Source organism: Xiphophorus couchianus, chromosome 13 (genome assembly GCF_001444195.1).
Source record: "Xiphophorus couchianus chromosome 13, X_couchianus-1.0, whole genome shotgun sequence".
Lineage (NCBI taxonomy): Eukaryota > Metazoa > Chordata > Actinopteri > Cyprinodontiformes > Poeciliidae > Xiphophorus > Xiphophorus couchianus.
In genome coordinates this window covers 5,876,046-5,897,945 of record NC_040240.1, presented here as the reverse complement: position 1 = coordinate 5,897,945, position 21,900 = coordinate 5,876,046, and the positions used below count along the sequence as shown (strand labels likewise).

At 41.9% G+C, this 21,900-nt stretch overlaps 1 protein-coding gene across 10 annotated transcripts; it reads right to left on the bottom strand.

The window, feature by feature from the left end:
• Nucleotides 1-10,144: 10,144 nt before the first annotated feature.
• sync (syncoilin, intermediate filament protein) lies at nt 10,145-21,802 on the bottom strand. 10 transcript variants are annotated; one of them, XM_028037104.1, is made up of 8 exons: nt 18,174-21,802; nt 14,854-16,948; nt 13,597-13,716; nt 11,453-12,989; nt 11,146-11,360; nt 10,666-10,873; nt 10,446-10,570; nt 10,145-10,373 (listed from the first exon to the last, which is right to left on the bottom strand). In XM_028037104.1, the coding sequence occupies exons 4-8, from the start codon at nt 12,923-12,925 to the stop codon at nt 10,325-10,327; spliced, it is 2,070 nt and encodes a 689-aa protein (XP_027892905.1). In that variant the 5' UTR covers nt 12,926-12,989; nt 13,597-13,716; nt 14,854-16,948; nt 18,174-21,802; the 3' UTR covers nt 10,145-10,324. The 10 variants fall into 10 exon arrangements, with proteins under 10 accessions (XP_027892905.1, XP_027892906.1, XP_027892903.1 ...); XM_028037105.1 differs by having other exon boundaries at nt 11,453-12,978; XM_028037102.1 differs by lacking the exon at nt 13,597-13,716 and having other exon boundaries at nt 14,854-15,116; nt 16,839-16,948.
• Nucleotides 21,803-21,900: the final 98 nt, after the last annotated feature.

The window sequence follows — 21,900 nt, the reverse complement described above, 5'->3', positions numbered from 1 at the left end:
TGAATTAGCCAGACTGAGCAGCCTACAGCCAACTAGTTTCACAGAGCACACCTGTTAACGGTCGCTCGTTCTCTATTTTACAACTTGCATTTGTTATTGAACCAGGTAGGTTTTAGTAACTCGGGCGAGTCCCAAGGATGATGTTTTACATTTGGGCTACCAGCAACCTAAAAACATTTTCCACCTCTTCCTCTCCAGAATCAAACATCACAGCTATTTTACAACCATCAAAGAACTTTAAGGTGACTCATTAACTGAATGTCCACAACATCTTTTAGATTTTCTTTATGCTAAATATTTTATTAGTAAGGCATTTTTGCAAGGGTCAGTACAGCTTAATTCAGTAGCAGAAATAATCAAATAAGTAAAATCAGTCATCTAGTCTATCTTTCCCTACTGCTGATACTGAGAACTAAAAAAGGGAACCTTTGAGAGAGACGGACGGAGTTTGGCGTTTCGAACCCCAGACCTGGCTTGATGATGAAGAAGGTGTGGCAGCAGGAGGAAGATGTTGATCGGCGAAGGCCAGGATCTCCGCAGGTCTGATGAGCCTCCTCTCCGCATGGATGCTGAGGTCACACAGGACTTGGTGCTGGCAGGAAAAAAGGCACCAGTTCTTCTTCCTTGTCTTTGTCTTCATCTTTGTCTTTGGGGTCAGAACCCAGCCGATGAGAGAAGTGCGATTCGAAGCCACAGATTGTGGGCCTGACCGGTTGGTCCCCATGCGCAGGACAGTCTTCGGCTCTGTGGCCCCGGCTCTTCTTCAGCTGCAGAGTTCTTTGTCCATCTCGATCTTGGCTCGAAGCTGCCCGGAGGATCCAACGAACGGTTCCTCTTTTGCACCCACCTTATATAGGGTTCATCTGTCTGCTTAGACAGATGATCTCATATCCGTCACTGTCTTAAGAGACATCATGTCATGATGTCTGTGCCAATGTCTCAGGGCTGCTCAACCTCCTGTTTCCATATAAGGTGCTGATCATCTCTGCTCTCCTGTTAGTTCCCCTTTTTCCCTTCCTGTCACCTTTCACCTACCATCTACCTCCAACATATCAGTGATGTTTAATTGCAGTTTTACAACCTTTTACACCATTTCAAGTTCAATGTCAAAATCACATTTATATCACATTTATTTTCTTTAGCTTCTCTGATTTAGCATTCATTTATAATTTTATAACCATAACTTATATCACATTTATTTTCTTCAGCTTCTCTGATCTATCATTCATTTATGATTTTAATGTGAGTTATTACAGATGTTTTTCTGAAAAGAAACCAAGAATAATACATGATTCTAATTATTTACTACTAAAGTTACAGTTACTTGTTTTTCTTGTAGGTGTTCTCACAAATATAAGTGTAAGTATTATTACAAGTAAACCAATATTAATATAAGTATTTTACTTTGAATCTTATCAAATTACTCAAAATGTTTAGATTTAATTTTTTAAAACTTTCATGCTTTAAAATAGTCTCAGCTATTTTTATAAATCTGCAGGCTGGAAACTTCCTCTTTTTCCAGGAAACCTGCTTTTCTTGTTTCATGAATCTCTCTGACTGACTATGATTTCTTATGATTAGATAGAAAAAAGTAGAATTAAAGCAAAGTTTGCATGAGACAAAAACAACACACACAACTAGATTTATTTTATTGACACTTAAGTCTACTGTTGGGCCTTGATGTCACTTGAGTGATTCATTTTAAAGATAACTTTATTTATTATTACTGTTAAACTAAAATCTCCAGCATGGGGAAGTGGGATGAGCTCGGATTTTCTTGACACCCCCTCCACGAGGTCAGACCTTTCACATGCTGGGAGTCCATCACCCTCCTGCAGTTCGCCGTCCTCATCCACTAGAAAGAGAAGAAGTTCGTCTGGGATGTGAAGATGCAGATTCTTCATCCTCAGTTGTCACAGAGGGCTCGGTGTAGTCATCAAAACTCCACTTCTCTTGACACCCCCTCTTTGGAGTTTTGATTTCCCCCATGAGGTGATGAATGTCGAAGAAAACTTGGATCGCTCTGATTCTTCTACAGGAACCTTCGCTGGATGAACTGTCGGTTCTTCAGGATGTGGAATGGTTCTTTAGGGAAGATGGGCTGAGACAGAAGGCCTCAAGAAAAAAAAATCAAATTCTGGCTGTTCAGCAGAGCAAAGCAAAAAGCATAAGCATCATGACGCTTTATCCGTAATCATGATCCTATTCCATAGCTGGGGTCGTTAAGGGGTACTGGAGTTGTCAAAGGCATCAGGAATTGTCCAATTAAAAAACTGCAGTCTTTGGACCCGTTCATCAAAACTTACAGCCAGGTTGAAGTGTGATGAAGGTGGAAAAAACACAAAAACAAAACAGTTCCTTCTGTGGATGCAATCCATCGTGTGGGACACAATTAAGTCCTCCGGTTGCTTGTAGGCTTGTAAAATAAGCTTCTGATGCCATGCATTGAGGGGTGAATTCAGCTTGCGTTTGGTTTGATAACACACATAGACTGTAAAACATTTGAGCCGTCTTCAATTGTTTCTACTATCTTCTATTTGTTAAGTCAAATAGATTCAGCAAGTTTTAGATTTTAAATCTAAATGTGTGAGTCCATTAAAGATAAATTTAATCGTAAGTTGTTTTAAGCATTTATTCATTCTGCAATCCTCTAAGAGTCGAATAAACTAGAGTTCCTAGGTCATCAAAAAAAAAAAAAAAAACCCTGTTCATACTAGATGTTTCTGAGCAGAATTCATTGTGATGTACAAAAAATTTTATCAGATCAGAAATTTTATTAATGCAATTTGAAACAAAAATCTAAATAATTCTAAAGTAAAATAGGCATTTACTTTAACTCAATATTGTGAATGAAACTAACAGAGAAATGTCTGCTCCTTTACTAGGTGACAATAGTTTTCTCCCTCCTATTGTGAAATAACTATTTTGTTTAAATTTAAGGCATTAAGTAAAACGCAGAATTCAAGACAAAAAAATTCTAGATAACTTGTCTCTTGTTGTTAAATCAACTTCATAAACTAACTTCTGAGATAAAACCAAAACAATTTTGTGGACTTGAACTACATTTTCAAGGCAGCAGGTGGACTCTCATTTTCAAATTAAACCACCTTCAAATGTTTCACAGTGTACAAGTGGCATCTTCTTTTCTTTAAAAAACAGATTTCCATCCATACCTTCCAGGTGTTGGGTCTGACTTCAATGCCTTGTTACAGAATTGATCTTGGTGATTTTCTATGACGCCGCTTCTTCCTCACGACTTCAGCCCCTTTTCCAGTTTAATCCATCAGGTTGTGACAGGACTTCTTCTTTAGCATAGTCCAATTTCTTCACGGCCCTCCCAGTCCAAAGCCTTGAAGTTGTTCTTTGAACGGCAACCTTCCCGTAATAGTGGCCAGTCTAATATAGGATGGCATGGTGCTTGATTCTCTGGCCATCTTCTCGTAATGTTCTGGTTCGCTGTAGCTAAGAACTGGCTTGAGCACTGCTTCCTCATGGACCCCTTTCTTCATCAGTAGTACTGTGTTGAAGTTCAGTACTTACTTTACAAAATCTTGGGCGTTGAATCTCAGCTTGATCACCGTAGTTGCAGGCCGATCTTGAGCTTTAATCCAAACTCTCTGCCCTGCTTTCAGTGACACTTCAAGCTGCAACTTCCCTTTTCCTTCTCTAAGCAAAAAGGAGAAGTGTCTTCGCCTCCCTGCTTTCTGTGACGTGAACGGAGTTCCTCTGCAGGGGAAGACCTGCTCTTCTAGCAGTTGTCACTGTGTCCATCAGCACCAAGAGGTACGTCTCACCTCTCTTTCCTGTTATCCCATTGGTTCTGCTACATCCATGCAGACTGAACCCCATGGGACTGTGCTCTTGATGAACAAACCTTCCATCCGCTGCCCTGGGTGCCCTGCGTATCGACCACATACCTCAAAGTCACACAGCTGCATCGGATGGGCTGAAGGGACATCCAGCAGTCCTGCTTGCTCAGTTCTTCACGGGGGTGTAGCACGCCTGCATATTCGAGGGCCTTATGCACGCACCGTACTACCTGGTCCCCGTGCTACTCTAGGACCACCTGTCCTTAGGTGTTCTGTCCCACTTCTCGGTACCGACAAAGACGATCTTCCTTTGTTGGACATAACAGTCCACTTCATCATTCCCACGCCAATGAGCTCCCTCATGCGTGTGTGCTCTTTGATGCTCAACTTCTATCTCCAACTGCATTTTTAGCTCAGCAATCTTTTTCCACAAATCTTTGTGTGCCACGGGCTTGCCCTTTGCAGTCTCGAAACCATTTTCTTCCCAAATGGCCAAGTCCTCTCTAAGGGCCTGAGCACAGTAGTAACTGTCAGTTACTAACCTGGCACTCTTGATTTTCCTTTTCACCAGCTCCAGCAATCCTTCCAGTACTGCCGTTACTTCTCCGGCTTGAGCACTACCGGGAGCTTTTCCTTTCTGACGGCATCTCTCTTTGCCGTCTTGCTTCAGAATAAATCCCCAGTATGCCGACTGGTCGGACCCCTTTCTGGATCCATCGGTGTAGATTGTCCATTCCGGTTGTTCTGGCTTCTCAGATGTCTCTTGCGGTCGTTTCTTACTGGTGGGTTGTGCTGGCCCAATTTCAAGCTCCGGGTCCAGCAGGATGTCTTTAACCATGTCTGCGTCTGTGTGATGATGTCAGCTGCTGGTGTTTGTTCCTCTGTTGCCGGATGTCTTCTCGATGGCTGCAGTGGAGGACGCGGTGTGCTTCCTCATCCATCGTCGGCTGATGACACCTTTCTCCGTCTCCTCTGCATGGTTGCTGGCTGGTCTGGTCAGCATTACATCACGAACCACTCCAGCAAGAGTGAGCCAACTTTCCTTTGTCAGGGGTTGATGTTTCAGTTCCTCATTCTTGGAACCAACTTCCCCACTTGCTTCAGGTCTGAGTCACAGTAGCTGTGTAGAAGCTGATGCAGTTCTGTTGAGGTCTCCTCCTTTTCCAAACGATCTGGACGGCCGGCTTCCTCCGGTTTCTTCCCCAGATTTTCCTCCTCGAAGTGATCATCCATCACTCCGTCTCTCTGTCGGTTCGAGTTGTCTATCCCCCAAAGCCTCTCTAGCCTTCGAGCAGGGATGGGTCTAGACTATGTTGGCTACTAGCTTCGCTGTCTGGATCCGGTCATTTATCCTCAGTAGGAGCCATCCCTCACCTGTATGCCATACAGTTACTGCAAGGGTTGTGACTGACGGCCTTATCAGTCACCATTAACTCTATTCCTTAAGAGTTAACAAGCCAAGTGAGCTATTCAGATCCTCACATCTGTTTTTACTAACTTGGCCATAGGGCCCTCCTACTCCGTTGGACTGGGCCCCACGTTGGGCGCCACTTGTTGTTGCGCAACACCAGCAACCTAAAAACATTTTCCACCTCTTCCTCTCCAGAATCAAACATCACAGCTATTTTACAACCATCAAAGAACTTTAAGGTGACTCATTAACTGAATGTCCACAACATCTTTTAGATTTTCTTTATGCTAAATATTTTATTAGTAAGGCATTTTTGCAAGGGTCAGTACAGCTTAATTCAGTAGCAGAAATAATCAAATAAGTAAAATCAGTCATCTAGTCTATCTTTCCCTACTGCTGATACTGAGAACTAAAAAAGGGAACCTTTGAGAGAGACGGACGGAGTTTGGCGTTTCGAACCCCAGACCTGGCTTGATGATGAAGAAGGTGTGGCAGCAGGAGGAAGATGTTGATCGGCGAAGGCCAGGATCTCCGCAGGTCTGATGAGCCTCCTCTCCGCATGGATGCTGAGGTCACACAGGACTTGGTGCTGGCAGGAAAAAAGGCACCAGTTCTTCTTCCTTGTCTTTGTCTTCATCTTTGTCTTTGGGGTCAGAACCCAGCCGATGAGAGAAGTGCGATTCGAAGCCACAGATTGTGGGCCTGACCGGTTGGTCCCCATGCGCAGGACAGTCTTCGGCTCTGTGGCCCCGGCTCTTCTTCAGCTGCAGAGTTCTTTGTCCATCTCGATCTTGGCTCGAAGCTGCCCGGAGGATCCAACGAACGGTTCCTCTTTTGCACCCACCTTATATAGGGTTCATCTGTCTGCTTAGACAGATGATCTCATATCCGTCACTGTCTTAAGAGACATCATGTCATGATGTCTGTGCCAATGTCTCAGGGCTGCTCAACCTCCTGTTTCCATATAAGGTGCTGATCATCTCTGCTCTCCTGTTAGTTCCCCTTTTTCCCTTCCTGTCACCTTTCACCTACCATCTACCTCCAACATATCAGTGATGTTTAATTGCAGTTTTACAACCTTTTACACCATTTCAAGTTCAATGTCAAAATCACATTTATATCACATTTATTTTCTTTAGCTTCTCTGATTTAGCATTCATTTATAATTTTATAACCATAACTTATATCACATTTATTTTCTTCAGCTTCTCTGATCTATCATTCATTTATGATTTTAATGTGAGTTATTACAGATGTTTTTCTGAAAAGAAACCAAGAATAATACATGATTCTAATTATTTACTACTAAAGTTACAGTTACTTGTTTTTCTTGTAGGTGTTCTCACAAATATAAGTGTAAGTATTATTACAAGTAAACCAATATTAATATAAGTATTTTACTTTGAATCTTATCAAATTACTCAAAATGTTTAGATTTAATTTTTTAAAACTTTCATGCTTTAAAATAGTCTCAGCTATTTTTATAAATCTGCAGGCTGGAAACTTCCTCTTTTTCCAGGAAACCTGCTTTTCTTGTTTCATGAATCTCTCTGACTGACTATGATTTCTTATGATTAGATAGAAAAAAGTAGAATTAAAGCAAAGTTTGCATGAGACAAAAACAACACACACAACTAGATTTATTTTATTGACACTTAAGTCTACTGTTGGGCCTTGATGTCACTTGAGTGATTCATTTTAAAGATAACTTTATTTATTATTACTGTTAAACTAAAATCTCCAGCATGGGGAAGTGGGATGAGCTCGGATTTTCTTGACACCAGTTAGCATAATCTTGATCGTGTAGTATATAGTTTTGCGATGTCCGTGAATAGATATTAAGTTCTTGATGATTTAGTACATAATAGGTTTCTGCATTCAAAACTTTAAACTTTGACTGTTTCGTTGTTCGTTGGTTACAGAACAACGAAAAATCTCCAGGAAAGCCAATACAGCTAATTGAAGTTACAGTTTTCCAAGACATTTGCACACTCTTACTCTTCCTGTTACCTTAAAGTAAATTACATTACATGGAAAAACAACAAGATTAATTCCTAAAAACAGATTCCAAAAAAGACGGGACAATGTCCTAAGGCGCAATGCCTCAACAACAAATAACCATGAACCAAAGACTATAGAAATAATTAATCAGTCACCCTAACACTGTACACCCCCCCGGCCCCCCCCACCGCCCCAACGCCCCAAGGCCTGCTACGAGGAGCTTCGATTAAAATCCGAAGCAGAGATTGCTGAGAGGAAACCGCAGGTTGACATGCAGCAGGCCTATGAAGACAAAATCATGCAGGACCAAAATCTGCTAGAGAAAATGTCCAAGGAGATCGACGACTTCAAGGAAAGAGAGAAATGTCTGCAGAGAGAGCTGGAGCAGATGAAGGGTTCATACCAAGAGCTAAAGCAGAGGTATGAATCACATGCTAGACAGCAAAAGGAGAATTATCCAGATGAAATGAATCATGAGAATGAAACTCATTTGGAAAAAGCAAAGAATGACCTTATTAAACTGATCAATACACTAAAAGCAGAAAAGTACAATCTGGATCAGAGAAAGGCAATAGAGTTTTCTTTCCTACGTTATGAATCAAATAAGATAATAAAACATCTTCAAAGTACTCTGGAGTTTGCAATAGTTACTTACCAGAAACTTAAAACTAAATATGAGGGAAATGTTTCTGCTCTAATAGATCAGGCAGAAATTTTTAACCAGAGTGTAGATAAAGAGATGAAGGTTTATTCAGAGAAAGTGACAAATGACCAGAAGATTATCAACGAGCTTCAAACTCAGAAGGACAATCTAGAAAAACAACTGACTGCCTTCCGACAACGGCACTCCGGCTGTGGGCTTCATTATAAAACCAAGAAGGAAAAAATGAAAACTGGGCGTCAACACAGAGACAGACGAAAAGTGGCAAAGTGGCAAAATCCAGATGAGGAAGACACGACCTCTGTAAATAACATTTCTGACCCTGCGTCCTTGAGTGTGGGCCTTCTCTTAGAGGAAACCCTATCAGAGGACCTTCATGTTCCTCATGTTCCCAAGGATGGAAGTGACTTTGTGGTAGACAGGCTGAGTGACATGGAACCCAGGGAAGTGACAGAGCGCCGTGTGGAAAATCTGTCAGAGGAATCAGGGGAGGCAGTCGACAAAAAGAAATCGCTGTGGAAAAGGATACGACACAGTTTGGGGCTCAGGAAACCACAAAAGTGGAAGAAAAGCAAGAAAACCTCAGAATCAAGCGACTCAGAAAATATGTCTAGTTAATTTATGAACCGTGTGCAAAACCCCAAAACACATTTCTTATTTTAGACCAGAAAAAAAAAAGGTCAGCACGGTGGTGCAGTGGTTAACACGGCATCTTCACAGAAAAGACGTCTTGGTTCTCAACCGGGCGCCTCTTTCTGTGGGAGTTTGTCTTTTCTCTCCGTGTTAAGTGGGGGGTTTTCTCCGGGTGCTCCGGTTCCCCACAGATTTTAAAAAAAAATGATGTAACTTTTGGTGATTGACCAATGTAAATCGTCCTAAAAAAAGTAGCATTGATTTCTAGAAAATTGAATTTGCAAACGGTTCAGATTGTGGAAACAACAACAACAAAAAGAGAAGTCATTTGTTGTGAGAAAAGCAAGAAGCTTGTTTTAGAGGTCAGTCCAGGTCCAGGTCAGTCCTGAACCATTTTCAAAACCCCAAATTACATCTCATATTTTTGACCAAAAAAACCGGGTGCTCCGGTTCCCCCCAGATTTAAAAAATGATGTAAATTGGGGTGATTGACCAATGTAAGTTGTCCTCAAAAAGCATAGGCGTGTGACTTCCTGAAGGACTGCTGTGGACATGTCCGAATATTTCCTGCACTTTTTTTTCTTCATGTTCCTGCATCTCTGTAACTCGGCAGCAGCTGCACGTTGTATTAACAGCCAGGTAAGGCTTTTTAAAATTCCTTTGTGAAACGTAAATGGCAAATCCGCTCAGTGATCTACAATCTCCCCGTTTGTCTCCTAATGTTGTAAATATCCTACAACACTTCTCCATACACACCTGCGCTCTTTTCTTCCCCTTTCTTGTCCAAACAGTTCTTGTGTCTTGCTGCTACCAACCTTCATTATGTTTTTGTTCCTACAAAAACATAATACAACACTATAAATTCAACAGTTTGGTGGAATTTAAATGAGAAGAAAATATGGTTGACATTATACTGCATCAGATTACAATATTCTAGGTTATCTACAGAAGGGGTTCAGGGCCACTGAAGTCAGATTTCTGAGATTAAAGTCACAATTCAGTTGGGGTGTTTTTCAGAGGCCTAATCCGGCCCTAATTCTCTTCCGTAGTTATCCAATGTATCTTTGCAATTATTATATATAATGTTTGTTTACTGCTCAGTTTTACACCAAAACTTTGGATGCATTATTCTTTTAAGATTCAAACATTGCCTCGTTCTTATTTACCTACTTGCTCACCTACATTCTTTGAACGAAAAACATTTTTGTGAAAAGATTTTTTTCCCTTGAAATTCAGTTTTTAAAGCAGTCCAGGTACCCACTTAGGTTTTTATTTTCCATTTTTATGTTCAGCATTTTAATGTTGCACATAGTCCATATTTTACTGAATTTCCTTAAGCAGCCAGTGAACCTACTTGTCTACATTTCCACTATGAGCTATACTAGTACCTTACTAACCCAGCAGGTAAGCTCACAAGTCTTTAATCTAACACTAAAGAGCTACAGCTTCGTCTCTGCGTTGTTGAGATGAGTGCCTGTCCTGACACATCGGCGCTCTCCTGTTTCCTGAGCACACTCACTCTATTAATTTGTTCCGCACTGTTTAGTTCTTCAAAAATCTTGCCCTTATAAGCCTAAGAAGCACTCTCTGTTCTTTAGAGAGACATTAAGTCATCAGCCAGACTCACACTGTTAGAAACACCAGGCCTTTATTCGAAACAGAAACCTTCCTGCATGGCGCGTCCTACTTTACAGGCAAACAATTTGGGTAAAGTGCGTACTTGAAATCTATGAAGCTCACTCTCTTTTGCAAATTCAAAATTACAACACAAATGACAAGGCTGTTTTCCAACCAAAAAGAAAAGCATCATCATGTTCTTCCTTGCTGATCACAGCTGTGGTGGACTTCAGTCGGTGTCCTACAGAAAGACAACAATCAGGTTAGATCCTTGAATCCTCAATATTAAACTGACAAAAATACAATGAAGAACCTGTAAAGCAGGAGCTGCTTGGTGAGGTTTTCTCTCAACTCCTCCAGGTCCTTTGTTTTTCTCTTCTGAATCTCCAGCTCTGTCCTCAGCTCTCGGATTCTCTCCTCCAGAAAACGCACAGCTTCCTAAAGAGGGGGTCAGAGGGCAGTGATTAGACAATCCATTGAAGGGAATGCCGGCGCCAGTTTTCAGAGATGCTCAAAAAGCACAGTTTGCCTACCTTGTGGCGACCTGCATCCTCCTGCCTCTGCATGTAGGTCAGTTTGAGTCTCTCCTCCAAACAGGTCCTCTCCAGCTCCAGTTTCTGAATCTCCTCCCTCAGAGGTTTGACCTGGACCCTCAGCTCCTGGGACTGCTCTTTGGCTTTCAGCAGGGCACCAGCCGCTGCCTCTTTTCTCTTCAGCAGTGCCTCCAAAATGGGCTCGTATCTAGGCGAGCAATATATCAACTCCAATTTGTCATCACAGTGTCAATGTACACAGAACATGAATGGCATAAGAGTGGATAAATACAATATTTGAGAGGTTTGCATAATTTAAATAACAGTTGCTTAAGGATCAAGAACTTTCACTGCCCTTGATGCCCATATTTGATAAGGATTTTATTGACTCAGATGCGGTAATTTAAGAAAAATCAGGAATAGATATTTTTGAATGGAGTATTTTTATGCACTCAAAGCATTCGATGACTGTGACAGCACCTGTCTTCCAATGCTTTCAGCCCACCCTGGACGTACTGCTGGACGTCCTCACAGGAATTCCTCCTGCACTCAGTCAGGTCCTCCTGAGGGTTGGAGGTCTGGCCGGAGCTTCTGCGCTGAAGCTCTGCTTCTAGCTCCAACACTTGTTCCTGCTGGTCTGATCTGAGTTGACAAGTCTCCTCTGTCAGCTGCAACACCAAAGAGTTCAACTTTTCCTGGGAAAAGGAAGAGAGGGAGAAAAAATTTTTTACTCAGTGTTTCCTAAAAGATGCGATGCATCTACTGCTGCTGGTGGTGGTGGTATTACCTCCTCCGTCTTCAGTAACTCCACATCACAGCGCTGATTGTTTAGTGTTGCCTGACTCTGGGCACAGTCCCTTGCCACAGTAAACAGCTTCCTCCTCAGCCTCCTGAGTTCGTCTTGCAGTCCCTGTCTCTCCAGATTCACCTTCCATGTCTTCCTCTCTTCCTCTGCCCTCTCTTCCCTGAGGCCTTGAATCTCCCTTTTTCTCTCCTCTCGCCTTCCCTCCTCTTCTGCCCTGAGAATAGTGAACAGCTCCACAGCTTTCCTGTCAATCGACTCCTCGGTCTCCTCTTCGTCCCTGCTTCCCCTTTCCACATCCTCTTCGTCTCTGGGCCCTCTCAGCTGCAGCACCTCCAACAGTAACTCCTTCCTCCGTTTCTCCAACCGCTGCACCTCCTCTATGCAGTCCTCCATCTGAGACCTCAATCTATTCATGTCCGACTCAAGATCCGTTTTATATCTCTCTTCAGTCATGTTTATGTCATCTATTCCTGCTTTGGCAATGTCTTCTATAGTCTCAATCTCTTCATTGAACCTTTGTCCAGTGCTTGTTTCCCCACAGACCTTTGGATCTTGGTTTGCTTGCTCCAGAGGCACTTGCAGATCTGAAAACAAGAAGTCAGGCCTCTGATCTACTACAAGATTACTTTGCCTCTCTGGTCTCTCCTTTGAGCAACCAACCAAATGATCATGTGGGCTTCCTTTTCTTGCTGAATTTATTGCTTCTCCAATCTCACCAGCCTCTGAAGCATTATTGCCTTTGCCAAAAGAATCAGCATTCACTGGCAACAGTGTTTGGCTCTCTGGCTGATCCTCGGTCTGGGCTGTACCAGTAGGATGTTGTGGATCCTTTCGGATGTGCACATAGTCTTGGCCTGCGTCTGCTGCCCGATCTTGTGGCTCGAACTCCATGCCAGCCTCCTCCATGCAACTTTCAAGCATGGCCAACATCCCCAACAGCTGGCCCTCACACTCCACCATGCTGGCACACAGGTTGTTGCCAACTGAGGATAGAGGCATCTCTGAGTGATAAGACGTCCCGTGCCTGTGGATTATTGTGCCTAAGTTTTGGCTTTCTGCCCGTTCGGCTTTTGTTTCAGTCCGGTCCATATGTGTGTCAATGTAGCAGGAGGAACTGCTATCTTGAGGAGAACTGCTTGCTTCGACATGGGTTTCTGTTCGGATCTCCTCTTTGCCTCGATTCCAACTGGACTTACTCAGACTTGCTTCGGAGTAACCCTCAATGTGGCGTGATCTAAAAGGAATACCTGTAAGCTTTTCACAACTTTTCAGTAAGACGTCCATTTCCTGTAGGTATGGCATTGGTTGTTTACCCGGTTTTCCAGTGAAGTTTTGCCCTTTGGGGTTTTGGTTACCATCACTCTGTTCCACGATGCTTCCATCTGTATCCCCCTGTTCTTCTCTGATAAAGAGTGGCCCAAATCCAGTAGATAAGTCCTCTTCTTGGTCCTCCATTGGGTTAGCCAAATTCTTTTACTCTGTTCTGGTGAAGTGATCTCCTTTAGGTCCTGCAACAACCCTTGACAAGAAGCAAGGACTATGTCAGGCACACAACGAAAATCCCAATTTTAAGGTTCCAGTTTTTAAGGTTTTGCCTGGTCAGCAAATCACCTGGTCATCAGCAAGTCTTAATATTTGGTAAATAACACCTCAGCTGAAAGGTAAGAGACACTATATTGCATCGACGTGTTTGTTTTTTTGTGAAAATATGAGCCAACTCAGAAAAGTATTCTTTGACTAGTACTTTCATATGATTCCAGTGGGCCAACCACTGATAATCAAAGACATCAACCTAGTCAGCAAGCAGGAACGCCTCTGTATGAGCAGATGTTTTGGCTCTTTTGCTTCTCTGGATCATTCAGGTGACTTTTAAGACCTCCTTATCAAAGACGAGGTAATTTCAGAACAGTTTGTTGCCTATTTTCTATGGCAAGAAAGAAGGTAAAATATTTAAGACAGTTGCCAGTGCGTAGCCAATGGTGGACCTAATCTAGCTGACCATATCCCATGCACATGTGAGCTCTCATAAGTTAAGCAATTGTCAGATCTACAGGCAGTATGAAGTGAAACCTATTTGGATGAATTCTGAATGCTAATCCATTAAAAGTTTGCCACTTATTTTTTACCTTAAGTCCTGTGGTCATATCAGTGCCTGTCAACGCTGCATCGCTCCATTGAGTTGTGAAGCCAGGTTACCCTAACATATGTCTTCCTCTGCTGTCAGTGCCTTGCTTGGTGTCTCATAACTGCAACAGTGACAGATTGACTCCATACCATCTGTCTTGGTTCTTTTTGGAAGTAACACAGAGATGTCCAGAAAGCATCTAAGATCCAATTCTGAGGAACATGGACTTCAAACTCTTTGGTTTTCACACTCTTTGGTTTTTATTTTTACAAAGTAAATGCTGTTACTCGTATGATCTTGCACTGACTCGTGTTTTAGACAAGTGCCAGAACATTCTGTTTATTACGATCAAACTGAAAACAGCTGTACTTATTTTATGAAGATGTTTCTATCGTGCCAGTGATATACCTCGCTGACACTGATGACCTGTTAACGGAGGGGTTAGGTTAATATGGCGAGACGCTGAAAGTTGTGATGCCACGGGGACTTCTGGGTCCGTGGAGGAGAGCAGTTTTGAAAATGGCAGGCTACTGACAGCTGTCTCGTCAGGAGGCAGGTGTCCAGGCGTCAAAGCTTTTTGGAATGTTTGGACATGCCTCGGCAGGCCTATTCATGATTTCACATATAAACACTGTAATGCCATGGGTACTAAAGCCAGCCTGATGGATTTGAAGCTGTGAAACTCCAGCAAGTGGCACTGCATGCATCCAAGAGCGTTACCATAACATGTCATTGTGTCTATCTATAGACGAGTATGTTTGTTTTCCAGTTTTAAATATTGTAGTGGTTTTTGTAGATTGAAGACTGTCTAGAAGCCTAAGAGGAAACTGACTAGATTGAGTCAATGATGTCTTTAAGGCAGAAGTTAGTAGGGCAGAATGGGCACAATGCTATTTGGATACATTCAAGTTGATTCTAGTCTGTTCAGAACATCTGTTCTCTTGGTTAGCATCACATTTAAGTTTTACAAAAAGAAAACTCTGAGCAGGATAATAAAGCGACCGTCTGTCTTGTTGCAGCACAGATGTGGACAAGAGGCTGCGTCGCACCCAGAGGGACTAGTGACCTACATCTGATGTAAACATACATGTAAACTTTTCCTCTTTTCCAGTAAAAGTCCCTCATTTAATGTTTATAAAGTTGTAAAATATGATGTTTTTTGCTTGTCCTCTGTCTTTGCAGCAGTAGAACATTGTCAGCATCAAAATTCAAACCTGGTCAAACCACAAAATGTCAATTGTAATTTAACTGTACTTACAATTAGCATATATATCCCAGGTCCTTTTTCAGTGTAGCGTCTCCTGATGGTGAATGTGTGGAAGGAGTTGGACAGTTTGTAGTTGGACGACAAAAGAGAGCTGAGCAGTTGGGGAATGAGCGGGAGAATGGGGTGCGGATGAACTCTAAGAGGAGGGGAGGGTGAAAAAGACAGCTGAGCCGACCTCCTTCTTCCCTCACACTCACTGTGCTGCTATGTGTGACCATGACGACCCCAGACATGTTTAGGTTTATTAATAAACACTGGATTTGGAGAAAGACACACAGGAGCACGTTGTTTCAACCTGACAGAGGAAAAGAATTGAACAGAATATATTCTTTAAAGGATTAAATTTGTCTTTTTGTAAGTTGTTCAGTGGTTGTGTAAATGTATACATGTGAGCAATGGAGGCACGTTTCCAACGAAAGAGCGTCGGTCCAGGATTCCAGCCGTGCCTCGTCATTATCGAGGAGTTTTTAAATAGCTGCCTGTACTTTTGTGACTACAGTACTTCCCGAGGGAGGATTGGTTTTCACCTAAACTTCTGACCTCACAAATTCGCCAGACAAGACAGGAAATACAAGGAAGTACGCAGTAGAGACGGTGAAAAATGATCCTTGGAGATGATGCAGAGGGTAATAAGTTCAGCTACACTGAGACAGGGCAGATCTACAGATGCATCCAAAATATTTGGAATATCAAAAGAAATATGAATAAACTTCGGTCTGTCTTACTTCACTGAATTTCTATATCTTATAGCTATAGGCACATATTGTATATAATACATAGAAGGACGAAACAGTGGTTTCAGTCTAGTGGTCCAAAGTCCGGTCAGATAAAAGTACATCTTGCATTCCATTTGAAAAATCAATGTTTCAGACTCTGGGGAGTGGGTTGGCACAAAATCCAAGTTGCTGGAGGTCCAGTGTGAAATTTCCATACTCAGTGATCATCTGGGGAGCCACGTCACGCTGGTGTCTGACCACTGCTTTTCTTGTATTCTTCATTGTTCTTTATTAGTAGTCAACCAGGACATTTTAAAACACAGAGGAGACGAAGGCAGCTGTGCTGCAGCAGGTACAAACACAAAAAGGAGCCTCAACGGCCTCAAGTACTGAGTTTACACACAGTACACTATCTGGACATGCTTTCAGTAGGATTTGTTTCTTCTTAATTTGGTTGGTTAATTTGTTGCTTGATTGCATAAGACAATACATTCAAAGACCACTAGATGGCACACTAGTGCAAACTTTAATCTCACCTGCTATGGGAAACAAACTTGTTGAATTTCTAAACTAATCCTCGAAAACACTCACTGCTTCTAAAATGTATCGAACTCATGACTGAAGAGTAAATTTCAGCACTAGTTGGTGTTGAATTTTATTGGAAAACAAACCTCTGCTTCCCAAAAAACATGCAGGCAGATTTCTCCTGCAAGTTTTCAGTAACAAATTACTGAGCCTATTTTAAAAATGTACTTTATCTGCTGTCAAGAGCCTGTAAATAAATGTCCGTTATCCTTTGGAGATACAGACTCAGGGTTTCTATGAAAACATTTTTGCTCCCTGTAGGCATAAGACGAGATGTAATGTTGATTCAACCCTCTTGACCAAATCACCTTGGTGATTTAGTAAGTCTGGCCTTCGGGAGACTGTAATTTACATGACGTAATGGACAACACGTCACATATGTAATGATGCACACCCACACAGCCGCTGGGATTTAGGGATTTCAGGATTGCTCCCTGTCACGTTTGCCATCAAAAGCAAAGTCTCTTTAGTTTCTTTTTGACTCTATCCTGTTCATTTCCTGAGCAAAGGATGCAGGGAGCGCATGTGTGTTCCGAGAAAACAGGGAAAACCACAGATTTAAGGGGGAGTTGTGGTTCAGGACGAAGTGTCTCGCTGAGACAGGCCATATGCTGGACTTTCTTTTGGATTGCTCTGTTACTTTCTGCTCCAACCTACAGTTTTGTCCAAACTCACCAGAGCGTCCTGTCAGTGTGTCCTCCTCCGCCTTCTGCTGCTCCTCTCCTCCCACCCCGTCGCTGCTCCACAAAGAGCCGTAACATATCGCTGAACTCCTGTTTCCTTTACTACAAAAAGATGGAGAGCACAAAAGGTGACTTTGTTATCGTTTCAAAGCTCTTGTGACTTTTGGAGCCGCCCAGCTAATTGGCTCAGCGGAGGACCACCTATACAGGTCACCATGCTGGGCATCAGTGGCTGCAATCCAGGCATGGGATCAGAGATAAGAGATACATTTTTGTGTGCTTTTATTCAACACGCCCCTCTTCTTTTTTTTTTTTTGGAGCAAAACTTCAAAGCAAACAAGGTTTTTTTTTCCCCCCCAGATGACTTCTAATGCTTTTCCATAAATAGTTTGTTCTTTGAACTGTTCAAATGCATGAAGACTTTTTTGATTCCTGCTTTATTTAGGTTATATGTGGTCTCAACATGTGTAGCTCACAAGAATAATTACGTCTCTTTGTTTTAAAAAAATATATATATATATATATTTCAAATCTTTTAAAAATACATCAAAAATTTTGGTAAAATTTAAATTCATTTTTGTGGAATTGTTGAAAAAGTCATTACAATGAGGAGTTTATCCCCCATTCGTGACATTTTTTCTCCAAGGCCTCCTTAAAAAAAACCCAGTAACCTTAGTAAGTACAGGCTCATTTTAAATCTTGAATTCCTCAGTAAAATAATGAAGAATTTGTTAAACAATTATCTTTATAAAAACAATTTTCATCAACTATTTCAATCTGGCATTAGGGTCAAATGCAGCGCGGAGACAGCTCTTTTGAAACTGCTGATTGATTTAACAATAAATCAAGATTCTTGTAATCTCACTTCTCTTGGGCTGTTGGATTTAACCGCTGCTTAAAATCTGTGTGGAATCTTGCTGAACAGGCTACAGAGCCAGTTTCACTTTTTAGGTAAATCACTGATTTAAGACACTCCTAACCAAACTTGATAGTTTTGCTTCAGGAAGAACACTTTCCTATTACCTACGGAGACCCCCAAGGCTCAATACTAAGCCCTGTCCTTTTAACCCTTAGGTGTACCAGTTAAATTGGATGCTGTTGAATTTTATTTGTTGTTGTGTTTTTCTTTATTTTTTCTATGTAAAGCATTATTAAAACACCACTGCTGTTCTTCTTATTTTTAGTAGTGGTAGCATTATTATTACTACTACACTATCGGTTTACAAATGTTGAAAGGTGATCTCACTGTATTATACTAGTCAATTTAAGCAGTAATAATTACCCATCCATCCATCCATCCATCCATCCATCCATCCATCGTCTGTACCTGCCCATCCTTGTGGTGTTTCCTCAGAGCTGGTGCCAATCTCCAGCAGTCATTGGCCAAAAGCGTTAGCATTTTGATTCACACTCATGTTTTGTAATCCTATTTTCACAATTAAGTTCTTCACTGAAATGCTGCCTTTGTTACTTATCGGCAAACCAATGACTACTTGAGGAGCAACAGAAGAACATTGCTTCCTTAAGTGTCTCTATGCAGCTTTCCCTTAAAGCTAGCTGGTTTTCTGTTTTAAGGACAGAACCAAAAAGCCAACCTCATAACGTCTAGCCTAATTTCTGCAGCAGTGTAACGCATACAGTGATGCCTCTCTACAGCCTAGAGAAACATAATGACAGAGAGCTTATCTGGTGTTTACTTCGATAAGAGAGCTTCTGTTACGTAACTATCAGCCGCACTCGTTGTTTTGAAATTAGGTGCCCATTGTTTGGACATGTTGTGCTTATGAGTCCAAAGGGATCACTTATTAATTTGCTTAAATGGTGCCAAGCCTTTGTATTTCCTCTGACGGATATGCATTGATTTTCCTAATGATCCCAACTCTTTCACCAGAAGCTTGCTTTCATTTTCATTTCAAAATGTGGGGATGTTTCTGGCAGGAATCCCTTTTTAGCAGCAGCCTTTATCCTAAGATGTTGATTGATTCTTTTTTTTCTTTCATCACATGACTCTTTTGTAACAATCGTTTCGTTCAGCATATCACCTTTAAGACGTTGCACAAGCTGATGAAAACGGCTGATAATAGGAGATGGGAAAACTGGAAAAGATTACATCTCCTTTGTTCAGTCATGAGAGACAAACCGTAAATCATGTGTTCGAGAAGATGCTTGTGATACTAAAATACAGGAAAGTTTGACAGGCTTGTTTTGACATTTTAAGCAACACTTGTGGCTGCGGGGAAAGTAGCAACAGTGTTGAGGAATGCTGGTCAATCAGGTGGTGTACCTGCACCTCACTTTGCATGAACTGCAACATTAGGAATGAAGTCTACCTGTGTCAGTCAACACCATGGCAACCAGTGTTTAAATTCACGTAGGTTTGCAGACTGCTTCTGCAAACAGCAACAACTCAGCCACTGAGTGGTAGGCCACCTAAAACAACAGAACACTGAAGGGGACAGAAGTCTAGAGAGATTCGTGGAATAGGTTTCCTCGACCATCCAAGCATTACACTGCCAAGTCCAGTACAAAGTGTCCAATATAATGGCGTGAAGCACGAAGACATGTTCCCTGGTATGATAAATCGCGCTCCACTATCTGGCTAAATTTGATGGATGAGTCTGCCGGTTGCCAGATAAACCTTGCTTGGTGACGGCATTGTGCCCAGTGTAAAGTTAGGTGGGCGGAGACCATTATGTTGTTTGGTTGGAGGGGATTTTTTTGCGTGGAACCCGTTTGCGGATTACACTTTCCTGTTCCAACATGACTCTAGATGCGTTTCCATTGACCGAATAATTGTGGAAATTGGAATTACGAAACTAATTTTGCTTAATGGAAACACACCAATTTAAAAAAAAAAAACATGGACGGGGAGTCAAGGTTTTTAATAAAAGGTTAACGCACGAGGACGAGGTGAGTTTTTCAGCTGTTTCGAAATAACTGCGATGGAAACATTTTTTCGCGAATCACATGAGTCGTGTGATCAACAAGCAGTCGTTACTGCTGGTGGAAAGACGAAGACGACAACAGGAAGTGGTAGGAGGAGGATGGCATGGCAGGACTTATTGTGTGGTTTTAATTGCAATTGCGCAATTGTGTGTTTTCGACATTAGCAGGATATCGACAAAGTTCTGTGGACGTTTGTAATGGAGACGCAGCTCCTGTTACAATGCAAAAAGGTCCATGTAGACATGCTTATCCTGGTCTGTCATGAACATTGGGCTCATTCTGAAAGCTTTGTTTTGTACTTTATGTTCTTTGTGTTGGTTTTCAAGTGTAGTCTTTTTATGCTTTGCACTTCTCTACATACCTTTTTGCTTTTCTAGCTGCACCTGTTGCTTTCTAGCTCTCAGCCTCAGACTTTCGTTTGGTGCTCAGTCACGCTTTGTTTTGTTTTGGTGTTCTTCCTCTGAACCTCATGTTCTCCTGGTGTTTTCCAGCTCCTCCATTCAAGCTCCCTCTACAGCTGTTTTAAGTACACTTAATCAGTATCACTTGTGTCCCATGCCAGCAATCACTCTCACTTACACATATTGCTTCCATTTCATCCGAGTCAGTTTCCAGCTCTTCGTACGGATCCTTGCTGCTCGTCAGTGTCTGACCACCCAAATGGATTTCTGGAAGAAATACTCACAAACACATCCCTAAAAATGATGGGAAACCTTAAAACATTTTTACTTGTTACAGCTGACAAGTGTATGTATGTTGAGGCAAACGTCTCAACAGTTTTGGATTCATTCAATCAATCAAAAAAATATTCTCTTTCCCGGACGATCTGACTCTCATACTTGATACTATTTTCATTTTCTCCCGTGTTTCACCAGCAGCTTTAAAATTCTCCCGACACACTCGCCTCAAATCTAAACACTTAAAGCTTACATTTTGAGTCGGCCTGTTAGTGTAATGAGTCATCGTCCAGCGTGGGCGCAGAAACACAACCCGATGCGTCTCTGAAAGTACAGTTCGCCGGAGCGGGATACCTAATGGCGTGCTGTAAATGCTGCTTAAAATACTTAAGTAGACTGCTATCTTTTAATGAAGTGGGTTTTATGACATTTGCGGAGCGGCCAAGAATGTTCCGGGAAAAAAAAAAAGAGAGAAACAACCTCAGACTTTGAGTGTGCCGGCGTCCTTATTTGAAAGCGGTTTTTGACCGGAGAGGATCGGCGCTCTGTTTTTAACTCCCTTAATGAGACGGCGCGGCGAGTCCCGGCCCCTGTTTTCGCGCTACAGAAACGGCGGGAGGTCACCTCAGGCTTCCTGATGGTGACATCACCGGGCGACCTGCTGCAGAGAGCGAAAACAGATCGCTGAACAGGGGAAAGCAGGAGAGACGGAGGCAGAGGGAGACAAATAGAGGGGCAGTCTGGGTGGGAGGGTTGGAAAGTGGCAGTGGCTTTGTTTTTGTCCAGCCCCCAAACAGCCCCGCGGCGACCACACCCTCTCAGAAATTCCTGCTGCAAAAATACTTTGACTTTTTTAGCAGGGCTGTTAGGAAAACATGTAAGTTTCCCCCCACTCATGTTAGAAAATGTCTTGTCTTTGCCTCTACAGGGCCTTGAAAGGGACATTTGAATATTTTCCCATGTTTTTAGAAGAATTGTATCAAGTTCAGTGTTGTGCAACAACACATCTGGTTTTGGTGTAGATAATTGCTTAGGGTAATTATTAGCAAAACTAGTAATTTACATCAAAATGAGCAAGTCGGGGCACAATCTAGTTAACAAGAAAATAACAGGCAAATAGTTCAGTTTCACTTATTGTGTATAAAGACTGATGTGACTGTTAAAAAGAGAACAGATGAAGAGATGAGTCCAGAAACATACGACACAAATATGGAGTAAATGTCAAAAACGTCTCTCCATTATACAAGTTTGTTGGCAAAATTAATTCAGCTTCAGCGTTAGAGTACTTGAACCAGCAAACTCACTGAAGAAAAAGTTTGAAAATAAAAAAAATCAAGATCTGAAAGTGGAAAATATGTTTGAGACTTAAAATAAGACTTGAATCTGAAAAGTAGTTTTGAACATTTGTTTCAGTTTCAAAACATTTTTCTT